This window comes from Oncorhynchus mykiss, chromosome 5, assembly GCF_013265735.2.
Source record: "Oncorhynchus mykiss isolate Arlee chromosome 5, USDA_OmykA_1.1, whole genome shotgun sequence".
NCBI classification, from domain to species: Eukaryota; Metazoa; Chordata; class Actinopteri; order Salmoniformes; family Salmonidae; genus Oncorhynchus; species Oncorhynchus mykiss.
In genome coordinates this window covers 66881311-66899736 of record NC_048569.1, presented here as the reverse complement: position 1 = coordinate 66899736, position 18426 = coordinate 66881311, and the positions used below count along the sequence as shown (strand labels likewise).

Below are 18426 nucleotides of genomic sequence, written 5' to 3'. Positions count from 1 at the left end.
AGACTGCAATCATTGAAGTCGTTTGTGTTGACATCAAAATGAGGGATATTGTAAAAAACAAAGTAATCAGCGATTGGAAATCTAACCAATCACAGTATTAATTTTATAAACGCCCAACCCATCGGTTTCTGGGAGCAATCAAACGATCTAGAATGTATTGCCATTCTAGAAATAGTAGGGAAGGTACTCAGATCCAGACTCATTGCGGAGAAGAAACTAACGTCCATGGGCGGGCTTAGAGCTTGGCAGGAGCAAGGAGTTTGGGTAGCCAGGCAACCGCCCAGCAGCCCTCTCTGTGAAAATCAGAGCAGGATAACCCCACTATTCTTCCTTCCCATTCAGGACAGCTCGTTAGAGAGACAGATTGATTCAAATGTTAACACATCTCCAGGGATACTCAGTGAATGTAAACATTTTTCCCTCCCTGTCTTTCATTGGTTCAGAACAAGACATGCTGTGTATTCTCTACTCTACATGGCTGAATAGAGAGAGAGAGAGAGAGAGAGAGAGAGAGAGAGAGAGAGAGAGCGTGACAGAGGCAGAGACAGACTCAGACATCTAGAAAGACAGAAAGCTATAGACAGATAGAGATACAGAGCGCAGTAGTCAAGTTATAATTTCTCAATGTGAGGCCTGGCTAAATATTTGCTTTAAAAGCCAATATTGAACAGTACAAAACCAATATCAAATGCCACTGAAGTGGTTCTCAGTGAATCATGGCTCTCTCGGGATATCAGTGAATTCGTAACAACCTAACCATTAAGAGACTTCAATAGCAATTACATTTTTTGTTGAATATATTCTAACATCATCCCACGCCCCTCTCCTCGCCCTGTCCCACAGGCCCCCCATATCCTTACCCTGGAAGGCAGAGGAATGGCCCACAATGAGGTACTTGAGCTCAAAGCTGTAGGAACGGATGTTCTGGAGAGTCTCTCTGCGCACTGCTGCCTGGTAACTCTCCTCCATCTTGCGTGTGCAACATGACGGTCCTGGGTGCTTGCAGATCTGCAGCTCACCATCTGGGAAAGAAGAGGAAACATATTATAACAACAAACCTGACTAGAGAGGAAGAAGCGAAGCGAGAGGTTTTACTCCGCCCAAAATCTGTCCATAAAAACAAGCCCACATAGTGAGGAATTTCTGTATAGAGGTCAATGAGACAGTGTTGAATTTGTTCAACAAAAAATGTCATTGCAATAGAAGTTTCTTAATGGTTAGGTTGTTACGAATTCACTGATATAAGTGGACGCAGGTGGCATTTGAAAGAACTGGCAACTTTGAAAGAAATGTACTATATATCGGAGTTGTGATGTTGTCATAGAGATAGCATGGACATTGCCATTGAGGTCTTTCACCATTTTAAAGTAGTCAACTGGGTGGGGATTCCTATGAGTTGGGAACAATCAGCCAATGAAGAAGAAGAAAATGGACTACCTTAAAATGGAGATAACCTTAATTGCACTGCCCATGCTGTCACAGACGCTATAATGGCACAGATACAGAGATGAGTCCTCTATCTATCTCTATGGTCTGTTGGTCACACGGGTCTGTTGGTCACATGAGTATCTGCCCTCTCATTGGCTAGAATGGTCCCACCTGATCTCGTCTCCTCTCGTCTGCCTCTCATCTATGAGGCAATGTATTTCCATTGTTAGAGTTGTCACTTGACTATCTTGTCAATATAACAGACAATCTTTAACATGACACACCTCAACTGAGGTGTCAATATGAAATACATAGCTCAAGTGTGCTAGAAGCTTTGACCAAATGTGGTTAATAATACTTACTCAAATAGTTTAATAAATAAATAGTGAATAAATGGTTCCAACACATTATTTCTCTACATTTATTTCTGATGGGCATCTACACTGAGTGTACAAAACATTAAGAACACCTACTCTTTCCATGACATAGACTGACCAGGTGAATCCTAAGACCAGGTGAAAGCTATGATCGCTTATTGATGTCACTTGTTAAATCTGCTTCAATCAGTGTAGATGAAGGGGAGGAGAAAGTTTAAAGAAGGATTTTTAACCCTTGAGACAATTGAGACATGGATTGTGTATGTGTGCCATTCAGGGGGTGACTGGGCAAGACAAAAGGTTTAAGTGTCTTTGAATGGGGTATGGTAGTAGGTGCCTGGTGCACCGGTTTGAGTCTGTCATGAACTGCAACGCTGCTGGGTTTTTCACGCTCAACAGTTTCCCATGTGTATCAAGAATGGTCCCTCACCCAAAGGACACCCAACCAACTTGACACAACTGTGGGAAGCATTGGAGTCAACATGGGCCAGCATCCCTGTGGAATGCTTTCAACACCTTGTAGAGTCCCTGCCCCAACGATTTGAGTCTCTTTGAAGGCAAAAAGGGATGCAACTCAATGTTAGGAAGGTGTTCCTAATGTTTTGTACACTCAGTGTATACTGTTTTCAAGTTCCCTTTCAGTTAACAAAGAGTCCCCTAATACAATCTCATTTGGATGAGGTCCAGGGTGACCCTGGCACCCCTTAGCCACTCTAGCCGATGTCCTCGCTCACCTCCCCACTCCCCTCTACTCCCCTCCACCACCCCCCCCCCACCCCCCCCCCCCCCCCCCCCCCCCCCCCCCCCCCCCCCCCAAGCTGGCTCACCATCAGCTTGATCTCCCATATGAAACTAATACACCAGCATGTGAAAGTGGAGCCAGGAACGAGAGAGAGAGAGAAAGAGCTTCAGAAATAGACTTTGGCTATCTGGCCAGAACTGGCTGAATCAAAGTCCAGATACAAGAGCTCCAACAGGGCAGAGAGAGGAAGATGCAGAAGGAAACGGAGCGATGCAGCTGAGTTTAAGCTCACCAGAGTTAACATGCTTAAAAACTCAACCAGGCCTAAATCATTGGACGTGTCAAACATGACAGCATTGTGTGAACAAATCAATCATGTGACTGATGACAGCTAATGTAGACTTACATGCACTGGATGTTCTGTTGTTCAAGTATCAAAATGTTATCACAGTTGTGTGAAATAGCAATGTCTGTCTGGTCCTCGGAAGTATGGCTTTTCTCAGGCTCAGAAGCCCCCAATACAACCGCTGAATGTTCATATCACTTAAAAGTAAGTCTTAAACAGTAAACAGTAAATCTCACATGTCTTTCAATCCCACGTATGAGGACAGAATTGGAGGTGAGCTGAGCGATGAGGAGGACAGGACACAGTGTCATACACATTCACAGCAAGCTCCTGAGAGGGGGTTGAGAGGCAGTGAAAGCGTGAGGATTCATGATTACCGTACTCGTCTCCTGTGTGAGGAATCTGACATTGACAAGCTACTATAAACCAAGCTGAAGAACAGCTGATTGGGATCACGAGATGGGAAAAAGCAGGCCCCTTCCCAATCCCCACTACCACCACAACATGCCCTACACTACTGGGCATCGCAGCACAGTGGTGAAAAACATCTTCCACAACCCACCCGTACATCCACTCCTCGATGTGATCACCCTCTAAATGAATACGAGCATCTCACTCTATTTTCTGTGCTTCCTCTACCTGCTAAACTTTCTACCCAACTTATGCAAACAATGTGTGTGACAGTTAATAAGGATGAGGGCAAACAGCAGTGAAGGGAAAGGGGCTCAGTGTGCTAATAGACAAAGTCCAGTGTCTCCTCAGCTGTTGGAGTCAGCCCCCATTTGCCCCAGAATGCATTGCTGTGGCTGGATTCAGTGTCTGTGACACTTTCCCCCAAGGACAAGATGTTATGCATGCACTGTACATTAAAATACCACAGTGCAAGTGATAGACACTGCAGAGGGACACAAGAACAGGGGGCTTATTAAGACTGAAATAAATCAGTTAAACACTGGGGTACTTTCCAAAAGGCACAGTGATCATACAATACCACACATGAATATACAGTGCATATACAGTGGGGCAAAAAAGTATTTAGTCAGCCACCAATTGTGCAAGTTCTCCCACTTAAAAAGATGAGAGAGGTCTGTAATTTTCATCATAGGTACACTTCAACTATGACAGACAAAATTAGAAAAAAAATCCAGAAAATCACATTGTAGGATTTGTAATGAATTTATTTGCAAATTATGGTGGAAAATAAGTATTTGGTCACCTACAAACAAGCAAGATTTCTGGCTCTCACAGACCTGTAACTTCTTCTTTGAGAGGCTCCTCTGTCCTCCACTCGTTCCCTGTATTAATGGCACCTGTTTGAACTTGTTATCAGTATAAAAGATACCTGTCCACAACCTCAAACAGTCACACTCCAAACTCCACTATGGCCAAGACCAAAGAGCTGTCAAAGGACACCAGAAACAAAATTGTAGACCTGCACCAGGCTGGGAAGACTTAATCTGCAATAGGTAAGCAGCTTGGTTTGAAGAAATCAACTGTGGGAGCAATTATTAGGAAATGGAAGACATGCAAGACCACTGATAATCTCCCTCAATCTGGGGCTCCACGCAAGATCTCACCCCGTGGGGTCAAAATGAGCACAAGAACGGTGAGCAAAAATCCCAGAACCACACGGTGGGACCTAGTGAATGACCTGCAGAGAGCTGGGACCAAAGTAACAAAGCCTACCATCAGTAACACACTACGCCGCCAGGGACTCAAATCCTGCAGTGCCAGGCGTGTCCCCCTGCTTAAGCCAGTACATGTCCAGGCCCGTCTGAAGTTTGCTAGAGAGCATTTGGATGATCCAGAAGAATATTGGGAGAATGTCATATGGTCAGATGAAACCAAAATATAACTTTTTTGGTAAAAACTCAACTCGTCGTGTTTGGAGGACAAAGAATTCTGAGTTGCATCCAAAGAACACCATACCTACTATGAAGCATGGGGGTGGAAACATCATGCTTTGGGGCTGTTTTTCTGCAAAGGGACCAGGACGACTGATCCGAGGAAAGGAAAGAATGAATGGGGCCATGTATCGTGAGATTTTGAGTGAAAACCTCCTTCCATCAGCAAGGGCATTGAAGATGAAACGTGGCTGGGTCTTTCAGCATGACAATGATACCAAACACACCAGCCGGGCAGCGAAGGAGTGGCTTCGTAAGAAGCATTTCAAGGTCCTGGAGTGGCCTAGCCAGTCTCCAGATCTCAACCCCATAGAAAATCTTTGGAGGGAGTTGAAAGTCCGTGTTGCCCAGCAACAGCCCCAAAACATCACTGCTCTAGAGGAGATCTGCATGGAGGAATGGACCAAAATACCAGCAACAGTGTGAGAAAACCTTGTGAAGCCTTACAGAAAACGTTTGACCTCTGTCATTGCCAACAAAGGGTATATAACAAAGTATTGAGATAAACTTTTGTTATTGACCAAATACTTATTTTCCACCATAATTTGCAAATAAATTCATAAAAAATCCTACAATAAGATTTTCTGGATTTTTTTTCTCATTTTGTCTGTCATAGTTGAAGTGTACCTATGATGAAAATTACAGGCCTCTCTCATCTTTTTAAGTGGGAGAACTTGTACAATTGGTGGCTGACTAAATACTTTTTTGCCCCACTGTATAAAGTCTACAACCCCCCGAGGATTTCTTTTACATTTTATTTTGTTAATTGTATGTCAATGATCTACACAAAATACTATGTAAGTAGAAGAAAAATACATGAAAAATAAAACACAAATATACCTTGATGTGTTACATGTTAGAAACCCATTTGGGAGCAATTATACAGCTGTATTACTTTAGTGCCTTGCACTTATTCTGTATATGTGTATTCTTCTTTTCACTCTGTCATTAAGGCCATTGAACTCTGTAGCTGTTTAAAATTACCAATGGCCTCATGATGACATCTCTAATTAGTTTCCTTCCTGTCCTCAAGCTCAGTTCAGAAGGACGACTGCATCATTTTTGTGTCTGAGTGGTTTAATACATCATCCACAGTATAATTATTAACTTGACCATGCTTAAAGATACATTTTTATTTTTTAATTAGGCAAGTCAGATAAGAACAAATTATTATTATCAATGACAGCCTGGTCAAACCCTACCCCAGACAACACTGGGCCAATTGTGCGTTGCCCTATGGGACTCCCGAACACAGCCGGATGTAATACAGGATTGAACCAGGGTCTGTAGGGCCTCTAGCACTGAGATGCAGTGCCTTAGACCGTTGCACCACTCGGGAGCCCTAATATTCAATGTCTGATTTGCTTTTGTTACCCATCTACCAATCACTGAGGCTTTTCGAAAAGCTCCCAGGTTTTTTGTATTTGAATCTGTGCTTGAAATTCAATATTTCTGAAGGACCTTACAGATGTTGCATGTACGGGGGGGACAGAGGAAGGGTCAGTCATTAAAAAAATATTACTTCACACAGACTGAATCCATATAACTTATTGTTAAGCCAAATTTTACTTCTGAACTAATTTAGGCTTGCCTAAACAAAGGTGAATATTTGCGCAATTACTATATTTTTGTTATTCAATTTTTATTACTTCATAAAAATGTGTAGAATTTTCTTTTCACTTTGACATTATGGAATATTTTGTGTATTTTGAATATTTATTTTGAATATTTTTTTGACATTATGGAATAAATCAATGACAAAATATTTCAATGAAATCTATTTAAATCCCACTTTGTAACACAACAAAATATTTTAAAAGTTCAAGGAGGTGTAGACTTTCTATTAGTGGTAGAAAAAGTACCCAATTGTCATACTTCAGTAAAAGTAAAGATACCTTAATAGAAAAGGACTCAAGTAAAAGTGAAAGTCACCCAGTAAAATACTAAAAGTAAAAGTCTAAAAGTATTTGGTTTTAAATTTACTTAAGTATCAAAATTATTTCAAATTCCTTATATTAAGCAAACCAGAGGGCCCAATTTTCTTTCTTACATGTTTATCTACGTGTGCCATTGAGACAACATGAAATTGATATGCAAAACAACAAGTTTGTACCCCATAAAAGGCGAAGTATAAAGTATAGCCATGATGTTCGAGCAGGACAAGCAGTCTATTAAACCTAATGACCTGTATATGTACTGTAGATGATCACACACAACACGCAGCTCAGTTATTGTGGCCCCTGGGGCTCGGGTCACTTGATCTGACCAATATAGATGAGGAGAGAGAGACAGAGAGAATATTTGTGTGCATGTTTGTATTTATTTGGTTTTAATGGGATATTTGATTATGATACTATCTCCAAACTAAATTGCAAAATGGTTTTGACTCACACTTCATATTAAGGTATCCTTAAAAATATTTATGAAGGGGCTTCTAACTTTCAAGTTGTTTATAATCTGTTCAGTAGGTGTTTAGTTTATACACCTTTAATAAACAATTATTGAACATTGGTTGAAATTGTGTGAATGCTTTTTTGGTGTTTGCTGAATTATGAGCTGATATAACTGCAATGTTATTGATTATGACAGTTATGGCCATTGCATCCATATAATAAGCTCAGTATTTGAAAAGCAAAAAAATAAAAGATTGGGACCCTTGGGACTCACATCCAGTTCTTGGAATTATGATTTATACACAAAGTTAAAGCATTAACTATTAGGCCTACTTGCTAGGCAGTTTTGCTTGAATCTTTCTCTTGAATCTTTGTCACAGTTTTTGCTCATTTTGCCATCCATCACCTAACCTATAACATTTTCATTCGCATATCTCTTTCTGATATAGCCGAAAAAGATATTCGGATCAGGAGGATGACATGCATTAATGTGGAAAGGAAATATCATTTCAGTATCTGACAGAAAACTTGAGTAAACTTGCAATGTATTTGTGCGAGTTTTGACAATGTGAACGATCCTATGAGCGCATTACTGCTGTCACTGCCAATGAAGTAGCCTATACGTCATTGTTCACTATGTGTATTTGTCCTATTCACAGCACAGGGAACCATGTGTAAGCTTTTACATGAGTAAGAACTCTTTAAAATGAACAGGCTAAATGACACTTAACATTAATGTCAACTATTTGTACATTTCTATGATTTTGAGGTATCAATGCCTTAAGGAAAATAATGGAAAAGAAACGGGTGCACAAGCGGCGAGAATCTGGCTCCTGGACACAACATGTGTTAGGACCTGCTAGATCAAGTGCGCACTAACCTGTTCCAGGTGCCTCGGGGACCCATTTCAACGAGCCGATCTGGCGCAATTGGAAAGCTGTTTTCACCTCATGGCAACTGTGCGCTCCTGCACCAGAAGCTCCACATAGTACAACTGTTACCCAAATCAACCAAAAGTCAACGCGTTGGAGTATCCTTCGGAACATTGCACCATTTCAATCAGATAGACTATGAAGGTATCCTGGCAGTGGTATGGCCGTTTGTAAAAGTAGCCTAATAGGCTATTAAAGTAGCCAAATACAATCCCAAAACAAATTCGCTGTCCTTATCAACTGCATCGGTCTGTTCAAATGTCACATTCTTGGGTCTGTTCAATAGAGCGCACGACGTTTACACTCTAAGTAGGCTATCACCTTAAAATCCATGTGCTTCAGAAAGTGCAACACCGTTCTTTGGTAGGTTACAGCTGCGCACTCTCTCGCTCGCTCTCTCTCTCTGAATATCACACACGTACACGTACACACCGTGCAAACCAACATACACTATTGAAATGCTCGGTCTGAAACATCACACACAAGACAGCAAAAAAAACATATTCGTTTCTTCAGAAAGTATTCACACCCCTTGACTTTTCACACTTTTTGTTGTGTTCCAGTCTGAATTTAAAATTGATTAGATTTTGATTTTGTGTCACTGATCAACACCCATAATGTCAAAGTGAATTGTTTTCAGAAATTGTTACAAATGAAAAACAAATAAAAAGCTGAAATCTCGAGTCAATAAGAATTCAACTCCTTTGTTATGGCAAGCCTAAATAGAGTTAGGAGTAAAAATGTGTTTAGCAAGTCATTTTTTGAATGATTTTTGAATGACTACCTCATCTCTGTACCCCATACATACAATTAAATAAAGTTAAATACATATATATATATATTTTTTTATTAAACAAAATATCTGTAAGGTCCCTCAGTTGAGCAGTGAATTTCAAGCACAGATTCAACGACAAAGACGAGAGAGGTTTTCCAATGCCTCGAAAGAAGTGCACCTATTGGTAGATGGGTTAAAATAAAAAAGCAGACATTGAATATCCCTTTGAGTATGGGGAAGTTATTAATTACACTTTGGGTGGTGTATCAATAATCCCAGTCACTACAAAGATACACGAGTTCTTCCTAACCCAGTTAACGGAGAAGAAGGAACCCGCTCAGGGATTTCACCATGAAGCCAAAGGTGATTTTAAAACAGTTACGTAGTTAAATGTCTGTGATAGGAGAAAACTGAGGATGCATCAATAACATTGTAGTTACTCCACAATACTAACCTAAATGACAGACTGAAAAGAAGGAAGCCTGTACAGAATAAAAATATTAAAAACATGCATCCTGTTTGTAATAAGGCACTAAAGTAATAATGCAAAACAATTATCAAATAAATGTACTTTTTGTCCTAAATACAAATAATTATGTCTGGGACAAATCCAATACAACTCATCACTGAGTACAACTCTTTGTCACGAGTTCCGCCGAAGTCGGCCCCTCTCCTTGTTCGGGACGTTCGGCGGTCGACGTCACCGGCTTTCTAGCCATCGCCGCTCCATTCTTCAATTATCCATTGGTTTTGTCTTGTTCCATTCACATCTGGTTTGCATTCCCCAATCACACTAATTGTATTTATTCCTCTGTTCCCCCTCATGTCTTTGTGTGAAATTATGTGTGTGTTAGGTGTTGTACGCACTAGGCTAAGCGTTTGTTATGTTCTGTGTGTTTTCACGAAGCGTATTTGTATTGCTAAACATTTATGTGTGACATTTGTGTGCTCTATACACTTTGCCTTGTTGGCTGGAGGAGGTTTTTGACGCAGCTGTGTCCATCTGTATATCTCTCCTACCGTAATAAAGTGTGTGCGCCTGTTCACAATTCTCTGCTCTCCTGCACCTGAGTTCACCACCGCCTGACACTCTTCATATTTTCAAGAATTGGTAGTGGCTGCATCATGTTATGGGTATGCTTGTCATCAGCAAGGACTATGCTTTTTTTTAATAAAAATAAAAGGAATAAAACTACGCACAGGCAAAGTTCTAGAGAAAAACCTGGTTCAGTCTGCTTTCCAACAGACACTGGGAGACAAGTCCACCTTTCAGCAGGACAGTAACCTAAAACGTGATGCCAAATACACACTGGAGTTACTTACCAAGACCACATTGAATGTTCCTGAGGGGGCTAGTTACAGTTTAGACTTAAATAGGCTTGGCAATCTATGGCAAGACTTGAAAATGGCTGTCTAGCAATGATCAACAATCAACTTGATAGAGCTTGAAGAATTTTGAAAATATTGTACAATCCAGGTTTGAAAAACTCTTAGAGATTTACCCAGAAAGACTCACAGCTGTAATCACTGCCAAAAGTGATTCTAACATGTAGTGACTAAGGGGGTTGAATAACCTAATAAAAATATATTAGGTTTTTATTTTCCATTAATGTAAAAAAGATTGTTGACAAAAAATGACAATTCATTTGATTTTAATCCCACTTTGTAACACAACAAAATGTGGAAAAAGTCAAGGAGTGTGAATACTTTCTGAAGGTACTGTAGGCCTTTTGGGTTCTCTGTTCTTAGGTTTTGGCAAATCATTGTGCGATCATTTAAAACAATAACATGACATTTGGAGTTATCTATGGACTCATATGACTGGGCAGGGGCGCAGCCATGGGAGGTGCTGAGAGGGCATAGGCCCACCCAATTGGGGGTCAGGCCCACCCACTGGGGAGCCAGGTCCAGCTAATCAGAATGAGTTTTTCCCCCACAAAAGGGCTTCATTACAGACAGAAATACTCAGTTTCATCAGCTGTCTGAGTGGCTGGTCTCAAACAATCCCACAGGTGAAGAAGCCAGATGTGGAGGTCCTGGGCTGGCGTTTACACGTGGTCTGCGATTGTGAGGCCAGCTAGATGTACTGCCAAATTTTCTAAAATGACGTTGGAGGCGGCTTATGGTAGAGAAATTAACATTAAATTATCTGGCTACCTGCTACCTCAAAACTTGAGAATTCGGTGGCATTGTGTGGCATTTTAAAGCAACCTTTTGTTGTCCCAAGCACAAGGTGCGCCTGTGTAATGATCATGCTGTTTAATCAGCTTCTTGATATTCCACACCTGTCAGGTATCTTGGCAAAGGAGATGCTCAATAACAGGGATGTAAACAAACGTGTGCTTTGAGAGAAATACTTTTTTAGAATTTTGGAAAATATATGTCATCTTTTATTTCAGCTCATGAAACATGGTACCAACACTTTACATGTTTCATTTATATTTTATTCAGTATACATTGCATTTGGAAAGTATTCAGACCCCTGGACATTAACACATTTTTGTTACATTACAGCCTTATTCTAATATATATTAAATTGTTTTTTCCCCCTCGTCAATCTACACAATACCACATAGCACCACATAGCACCAGGTTTTTAGAAATTTGCGCAAGTTTATTACAAATGAAAAATGGAAATATTACATTTACATAAGTATTTCAGACCCATGACTTAGTACTTTGTTGAAGCACCTTTTGCAGCAATTACAGCCTTGAGTCTTCTTGGGTATGACGCTACAAGCTTGGCACACCTGTATTTGGGGAGTTTCTCCCATTCTTCTCTGCAGATCCTCTCAAGCTCTGTCAGGTTGAATGGGGAGAGTCGCTGCACAGGTAATTTTCAGGTCTCTCCAGAGATGTTTGATCAAGTTCAAGTCCGGGTTCTGGCTGGGCCACTCAAGGACATTCAGACACTTGTCCCGAAGCCTCCCCTGCATTGTCTTGGCTGTGTGCTTAGGGTCCATGTCTTGTTGGAAGGTGAACCTTCGTCCCAGTCTGAGGTCCTGAGTGTACTGGAGCAGGTTTGCATCAAGGATCTCTCTGTACTTTGCTCCGTTCATCTTTACCTCGATCCTGACTAGTCTCCCAGTCCCTGCCGCTGAAAAACATCCCCACAGCATGATGCTGCCACCACCATGCTTCACCATAGGGATGGTGCCAGGTTTCCTCCAGACGTGAAGCTTGGCATTCAGGCCAAAGAGTTCAATCTTGGTTTCATCAGACCAGATAATCTTTTTTTCTCATGTTCTGAGAGACTTTAGGTTTTGGCAAACTCCAAACGGACTATCGTGTGTCTTTTACTGGGGAGTGGCTTCCATCAAGGCCCTTCTCCCCCGATTGCTCATTTTGGCTGGGTGGCCAGCTCTAGGAAGTCTTGGTGGTTCTAAACTTCTTCCATTTAAGAATGATGGAGGCCACTGTGTACTTTGGCCCTTTCAATGCTGCAGAAATTTGTTGGTACCCTTCCCCACATCTGTGCCACAAAATAAACCTGTCTCAGAGCTCTAAGGACAATTTCTGGCTTGGTTTTTGCTCTGACTTGCACTGTCAACTGTGGGACCTTATATAGAGAGGTGTGTGCCTTTCCAAATCATGTCCATCAATTGAATTTACCACAGGTAGACTCCAATGAAGTTGTAGAAACATCTCAAGGATGATTAATGGAAACAGGATGCACCTGTTATTTTATTTTATTTTTTGCCAAAAAATCTAAAAACCTGTTCTTGCTTTGTCAATATGGGGTATGTAGAGTGATGAAGGGAAAAAATATTTAATCCATTTTAAAACACGTCTGAATAGTTTCCGAATGCACCATTCATGTCCAGCCTGCAGGGGTTTATCTAATATAGATTCCGTAACTTCAAGGACTGATATCTTCATCATCGACGTATTAACTGTGTTTGCATTCATAGGTAAATTGACATCTTAGCCAATATCAAGGGCTATGCAAAACAGCTGCCCCGTGTGAGGCTCGAACTCACGACCTTCAGATTATGAGACTGACGCGCTGCCTACTGCGCCAACGAGGCTCAAACACTCCAACGTACCTCCCCATTATAAAGTGGGAATGGGCCGAATTTCCAACACTTCCAAATATTTCGGATAGTTTTATTTTCCAAGGTGGGCAAATCAGTCATTTTGAGTTACAAGCCTTAACATTGCTGTCCGGGGTCATTGAGAGGTTCCTAACCTTAACCATAACACTGACCGTAACCATTTTAAATGTAAACTTTAATGGGTACTGTAGGGTCCCGGCAGTGGTGTACTTAAGTAAAACTACCTTAAAGTACTACTTAAGCAGTTTTTGGGGGGTATCTCTACTTTTCTATTCTTGTTTTTGCCAACTTTGACTTTTACTTCACCACATTCTTAAAGAAAATAATGTACTTTTTACTCCATACATTTTCCCTGGCACCCAAAAGTACTGGTTACATTTTGACAGGAAAATGGTCAAATTCACACACTTATCAAGAGAACATCACTGGTCTTCCTTACTGCCTCTGATCTGGAGGACTCACTAAACACAAATGTTTCGTTTGTAAATGGTGTCTGAGTGTTGCAGTGTGCCCCTGGCTATCCGTAAATTTAAAAAACAAGAAAACCTGTGCCTTCTGGTTTGCTTAATATAAGGAATTTGAAATGGTTTATACTTATACTTTTACTGTTGATACTTAAGTACATTTTAGCAATTCCATTTACTTTTAATACTTAAGTACATTTAAAACCAAATACTTTTAGACCTTAACTCAAGTAGTAATTTACTGGGTGGCTATCATTTTTACTTGAGTCATTTTCTATTACAGTATCTTTAGTTTTACTGTGACAATTAGGCACTTATTCCACCCCTGGTTCCCGGATAGCACGGACCTTAACGGTGCCCTTATATTACAATGCAATTATTCCTGTAAGTACAGGGTTAGACCAGGGTTAAGGAGGATTAGACTGAACAGTACGAAATAGTATGAAAATGTATGCACTCACTATATTGTAAGTCGCTCTGGATAGGAGTGTCTACATTGGTCTGCTAACTTACTAAAATGTTAAATGAACATAGATTGACACATAGCAGAATAAATAGCTAAATAAATAAGATTCAATAAATATACTTCTTTATGGAATAGCTAAGCCAATTTCATGTGAGAATGCCGTTTCAGTGGTCCAAGAATACAAAGTAAGCTTACTGATACTGTACATTCATCAGTCAACCAATACAGTCTCTACTAAATATTCCATGTTCCTATTTAGTTGCCTAGAGTCTGGGCCTGGTGTCAATAAACTATATATTTGGTTTAAGTTACAGTAGTCCTTTGCCCTTATCAATTGGGCAAAGCCACTTCCCTGACCTTGAGAAGGGAAGTGTGTATTTTGGCAGGTGGTGTGGGATGAAAAGCTGGTGTTTCTGTGATAAGAAAAACGCTTCTCCATGTGCCACGTTGTCACAATCACACAGACAGCAAACTGAGCAACAAGTCATACATTGTGTGAGCAGAACCAGCAAGGTGTAGTATCATCAGTGAACCTAACTATGTCTGGACTCAATGTCTCCCTTGCTTACTTTCTCGCTGTTGTGGTGTTTGGTGCAGCCTTTAGAAGCCTTTTCAGAAAATGGCCTCGTTTGAGTGTTGCAGCAGAGTTTCCGGCCTCGTATGTGCTGGTGGCATGCTGGCTGGAGGTGCAGACCATTAAAGAGGTGGGCGAGTGGGCAGGAGGACTGGGTCCGGACGTGACTCTAACCATACTGTTTTTAGTGCTGCTTACCCATGGTGTGATCTGTGCCGGAGCCACCGGAAACCCTTCCCTGACTCTGATGAATTTCCTGCTGCTGGAGACCCCTACTCTGCACACTCTGCTGGCTCTGGTTGCTCAGTTCCTGGGGGCACACCTGGCTCTGCTTGGGGCTGGCTACTACTGGGCCCTGGAGCTTAACGACATGCACATGATCAAGAACCTGATGTCAAGGGAGTGCAGCACAGCCCTGCGTGTCTCCCTGGTGCAGGGGGTCTTTTCTGAGTGTGTGTGTGCATTCATCTTTTATCTGATATACCTCAGCCTGAAACGTCGCTCTGCGCTGATTCGGGTTCCTCTTGTTGCAGCTGTGCTCACCTTCTTCTCCCATTCAGGTAAGTAGCCCATCATAACAATCATGCCTCTAACTTAGATTTCAGTAAAGACAACAAAGTTGCATAGGCCTATATGCTGTTTTCTTTATGTTATATCTGTGCGTCAGAAAAAAAATCTGTTTTTGCAGATGATCGCTGCATTAATAAATTAATGATCGGAGAACTCATCTTCTTTGTATTTCAGCCAGTGATTATACCATGGCTTTCCTGAACCCCTCCCTGGCCTATGGCCTTACCTTCTACTGTCCCGGGTTCACCTTTACGGAGTACTCAGTGGTCTACTGGCTTGGGCCCATTTTTGGTAAGTCAAACAACATTTTTGTTACATACAAACACCTGATAAAAAAAGGCTTTATCCTTGACAATGAGGCATAATTGCTTATCAAGCTGGTAATACAGATATCCTATTTTCAGGAATGACCCTTGCCCTTCTCCTGTACATGGGCCACATTCCCAGGATTTTTACCAAGAACCTGCTGTATTCCCAGAAAACCCACTTCCAGGTGCCAAAGGGGGAGGGAGATAAAAAAAAGTGAAAGAATATAAAAATCATCCACCTCAGCCTAGGCAATAACAGACCTAGAATGCATTAGGAATGCAATGCTCAATTTTGTTCTTATTGGGATGTTTCATTATGCACTGAGCACTATATTCAACAGCTGATTCTCTCCTTAGGTTAAACTGACAAAAAGGGGTGGGCTATAGAATAATAAGATCTGTACATGTATGATACAATTTTATATCTCATGTAAAACCTGTGTTCTTTCAGAAGTAATACATCAATTGAAAATAACTATTTTAAATAAACATGTGTATTAAACATTTAACATTGGTTGTCGTTCCTGAACTTACTGTACATTGTGAACAAGTTGAGGTATACACAACTCAATCCATACATTTTTGGGGGGCATTTTTACCAACCTCAACCAATTACAACTATAATCCATTACCGAAATACCACTGATGTAATGCTAATAGGTTGTCACCAGCAAAAAAAACACAGCAAAAAAAAAGAAAATATGCTCATATAAAAAAATTTTAAAAATGAAATTGTTGAAAATATGTGTCAATACCACACAAATAGGCTATGTCCAGTTGTGACTAGGCTACTGAGGCCACAGGGCTCAGGTTTAGGGCTTTGATGGAGACACCTGGTGCTGGGTAGAGGAAGGCCCTGTAGAGGATTTCTGAGATACGGGTCCATCAGCTTTCTCCTTCTGCATCTCTTTAGTGGAGTGACCTTGTTCTGCAAAACAGAAAGGACAAACGTTAAACAGCATGGCCTTCCTCTGAGATGGATGAAAAGTGGCATAAAGAAAAAGCTAACTTTTGAGATGAAAATGTAACAAATGTGAAGCTGAATTTTAATACACCTGCGTTGGAAACAATAAATATATTATCTTTCCCCACATAGCCAACATGCAATTTATACCGGTGCCATGCGTACAAGACTATCTGCGGAAATCAAAGAAGGCATCTGACACGCAGTCCGACTACTCAAAACTCTTAATTTACCTATGCATGACGGTCCTTAGATGTCCCGCGCCTCACTAATATGAACCATAACTGTAATGTAGCGGAGTCAGGGTAACCTCACCTGGCTGTGATTGGTTCTCCAGCTGGGCCTCATACTGGTCCACCCACAGGCGATGCTTCGGATTGTTAAGGAACCTCTTGCTCTGTCCACAGCTGAGACACTGCAGCACAGTCATGCGGTTTCTGTACTTAATCCCTGAAGAGAATAAAGCATGGGTTACATGTAATGACATTGGACTCTCACTCAGAACTTTAAAAATCTCATCATGAGATATAAATGTCTCCAACTGCTAGATACAACCATAACTCTGTTTTCATCTGTGTTTGTATTGAGAAGGACTAGAACGACAAATAGCTTGCAACAATGTGTTGGCTTTGATTAGGTGGCTGATGAGCCATCTATTTAGTTATATACTTACTTCTCTGTCTGGCTGTGGCAGTTACTCCTGGGACCAGCAAAGAGCAGCACTTCTTACATAATGTTCTTTTCACAGAGGGGTCTCTATAAAGATGGCAATAACATTCTAGTCATGCCCTAGTTGTCATCATTTTAGCAGACATGTTTCAAACTGACAATTTCTGTTATGTATTCTTAACGTGACATGAAAGTTCCAACCTTTATTGATGGAAATGTAAGCACATATTTTTTCTTACAAGAGTTTTTACGATATTGTTATAGTCTACTCACTGTCTCAGCACCAAACGTTTTGCAATGGTCTTCTGAGTGAAGCAGTAAAAACGAGCCAATTCCACATTCTCAGGGGTTTGAGACAAAACACAGTGTGCAGCCTTCAAGAAATTAATATCACATGAAACCACGATCTGTGCAAATCAGTTAGCAAAATATAAAGTACTAGAAATCAATAAAACGTACCTGATATAGAAAGTTCAGTCTTTGATAGGCTTCCTTGTCTTTCAAGTTTGCTGCCATTACATAGATGTGGATTGCTATGCTAAATGAGCCTGCTAACTTCTAACTATGTAGGCTAGCTAGGTAGCTATGCTAGCTAGCTAGTTATATGTATCCCCAGAATGGTAAGTAGCTACCTAACAGGCAACAGGAAAATATGTAGCCTCAAATTCAGCTAGCTTCACAAGCTTCTAGTTAGTTAGCTAGATAGCTAGATAAACCCTCTGGTAACTGATCTACCTCTGGAGCCAGGGTGCTTTTACTGTCTTGTGGATTTTATATGGCAGTTGACAACCAACTTTATGGTGCATTACCGCCACCAACTGGACTGGAGTGTGCACAAGAAACAGGGAAGGACTAAATCCTACCTAATATTATCGCCTCCCTAAGGAAACAAAATACATAATTAAATACTACATCTCCTGAAGATTTCCCCAGCAGTTCACTTAACATTGGCTCTTCAACCCCATTACACCTTAAATATAATAGCATTCTCTCCCTTTCCCTCCCATATTGCTGCCACTGAAATATAACATGTTCCACTGTCTCCATCTCCTCTTGAAAATGATCACACCTCCCAGTATGATGTTTTCCTACCAATTTCAATGTACTATGGAGTCTTGTGACCCAGTCTCAGCCTTGTGATTATACTTTCGCCCCTTCTACCTCGATCTGAGGACCTCCCTGCCCACCACCTTTCCTGAGTCTTATACAGGTGTCTTCCCTTTCCCACTCTTTTTCCACAACTCTTGCCCTTATTTTTTAAACACTGTTTTTATTAACCACTTGGCTTCTGCTTTACTGATTGACAATTCCATCTCAACATCAGGATGTTTAAAATCCTGCTTGGCAAGAACATCAATTTCTTCATTGCCCTCTACTCCCACATGAGCTGGTACGTAGAAGAACATGACAAATACCCTCATGTCTCACCCTATAAAACCTCATACAATAGATACTGTTT

General features: G+C 40.9%; 3 protein-coding genes across 3 annotated transcripts in view; 1 reads left to right on the top strand and 2 right to left on the bottom strand.

Moving 5' to 3' along the window:
* gpc5b (glypican 5b) overlaps positions 1-8529 on the bottom strand; it is a 96115-nt gene extending 87586 nt beyond the window's left edge. The window contains exons 1-2 of the mRNA XM_036978156.1: positions 8071-8529; positions 861-1022 (exon numbers count right to left, since the gene is read on the bottom strand). Coding sequence (XP_036834051.1) covers positions 861-1022; positions 8071-8236 — 328 coding nt within the window. The 5' untranslated portion in view covers positions 8237-8529. The remainder of the gene's footprint in view (positions 1-860; positions 1023-8070) is intronic.
* A 5805-nt stretch (positions 8530-14334) lies between these two features.
* On the top strand, positions 14335-16048 carry aqp12 (aquaporin 12). Its single transcript, XM_021603999.2, has 3 exons — positions 14335-15016; positions 15201-15317; positions 15431-16048. Exons 1-3 carry the CDS (start codon positions 14422-14424, stop codon positions 15550-15552), a joined length of 834 nt encoding a protein of 277 aa, XP_021459674.2. The 5' UTR covers positions 14335-14421; the 3' UTR covers positions 15553-16048.
* On the bottom strand, positions 15709-17743 carry rpp21 (ribonuclease P 21 subunit). Its single transcript, XM_021604000.2, has 5 exons — positions 17427-17743; positions 17241-17341; positions 16972-17054; positions 16614-16748; positions 15709-16262 (listed from the first exon to the last, which is right to left on the bottom strand). Exons 1-5 carry the CDS (start codon positions 17481-17483, stop codon positions 16147-16149), a joined length of 492 nt encoding a protein of 163 aa, XP_021459675.2. The 5' UTR covers positions 17484-17743; the 3' UTR covers positions 15709-16146.
* Positions 17744-18426: the final 683 nt, after the last annotated feature.

Excerpts from the sequence above, each read along its gene's own strand:
- aqp12 (XM_021603999.2), top strand. The coding sequence starts at position 14,422 with ATGTCTGGACTCAATGTCTCCCTTGCTTACTTTCTCGCTGTTGTGGTG. Across the intron at positions 15,017-15,200 it reads CACCTTCTTCTCCCATTCAG|CCAGTGATTATACCATGGCT; the intron begins GTAAGTAGCCCA and ends TTTGTATTTCAG. Across the intron at positions 15,318-15,430 it reads CTGGCTTGGGCCCATTTTTG|GAATGACCCTTGCCCTTCTC; the intron begins GTAAGTCAAACA and ends TCCTATTTTCAG.
- rpp21 (XM_021604000.2), bottom strand. The coding sequence starts at position 17,483 with ATGGCAGCAAACTTGAAAGACAAGGAAGCCTATCAAAGACTGAACTTT. Across the intron at positions 17,342-17,426 it reads GACTGAACTTTCTATATCAG|GCTGCACACTGTGTTTTGTC; the intron begins GTACGTTTTATT and ends AATTTCTTGAAG. Across the intron at positions 16,749-16,971 it reads TGCCACAGCCAGACAGAGAA|GGATTAAGTACAGAAACCGC; the intron begins GTAAGTATATAA and ends TATTCTCTTCAG.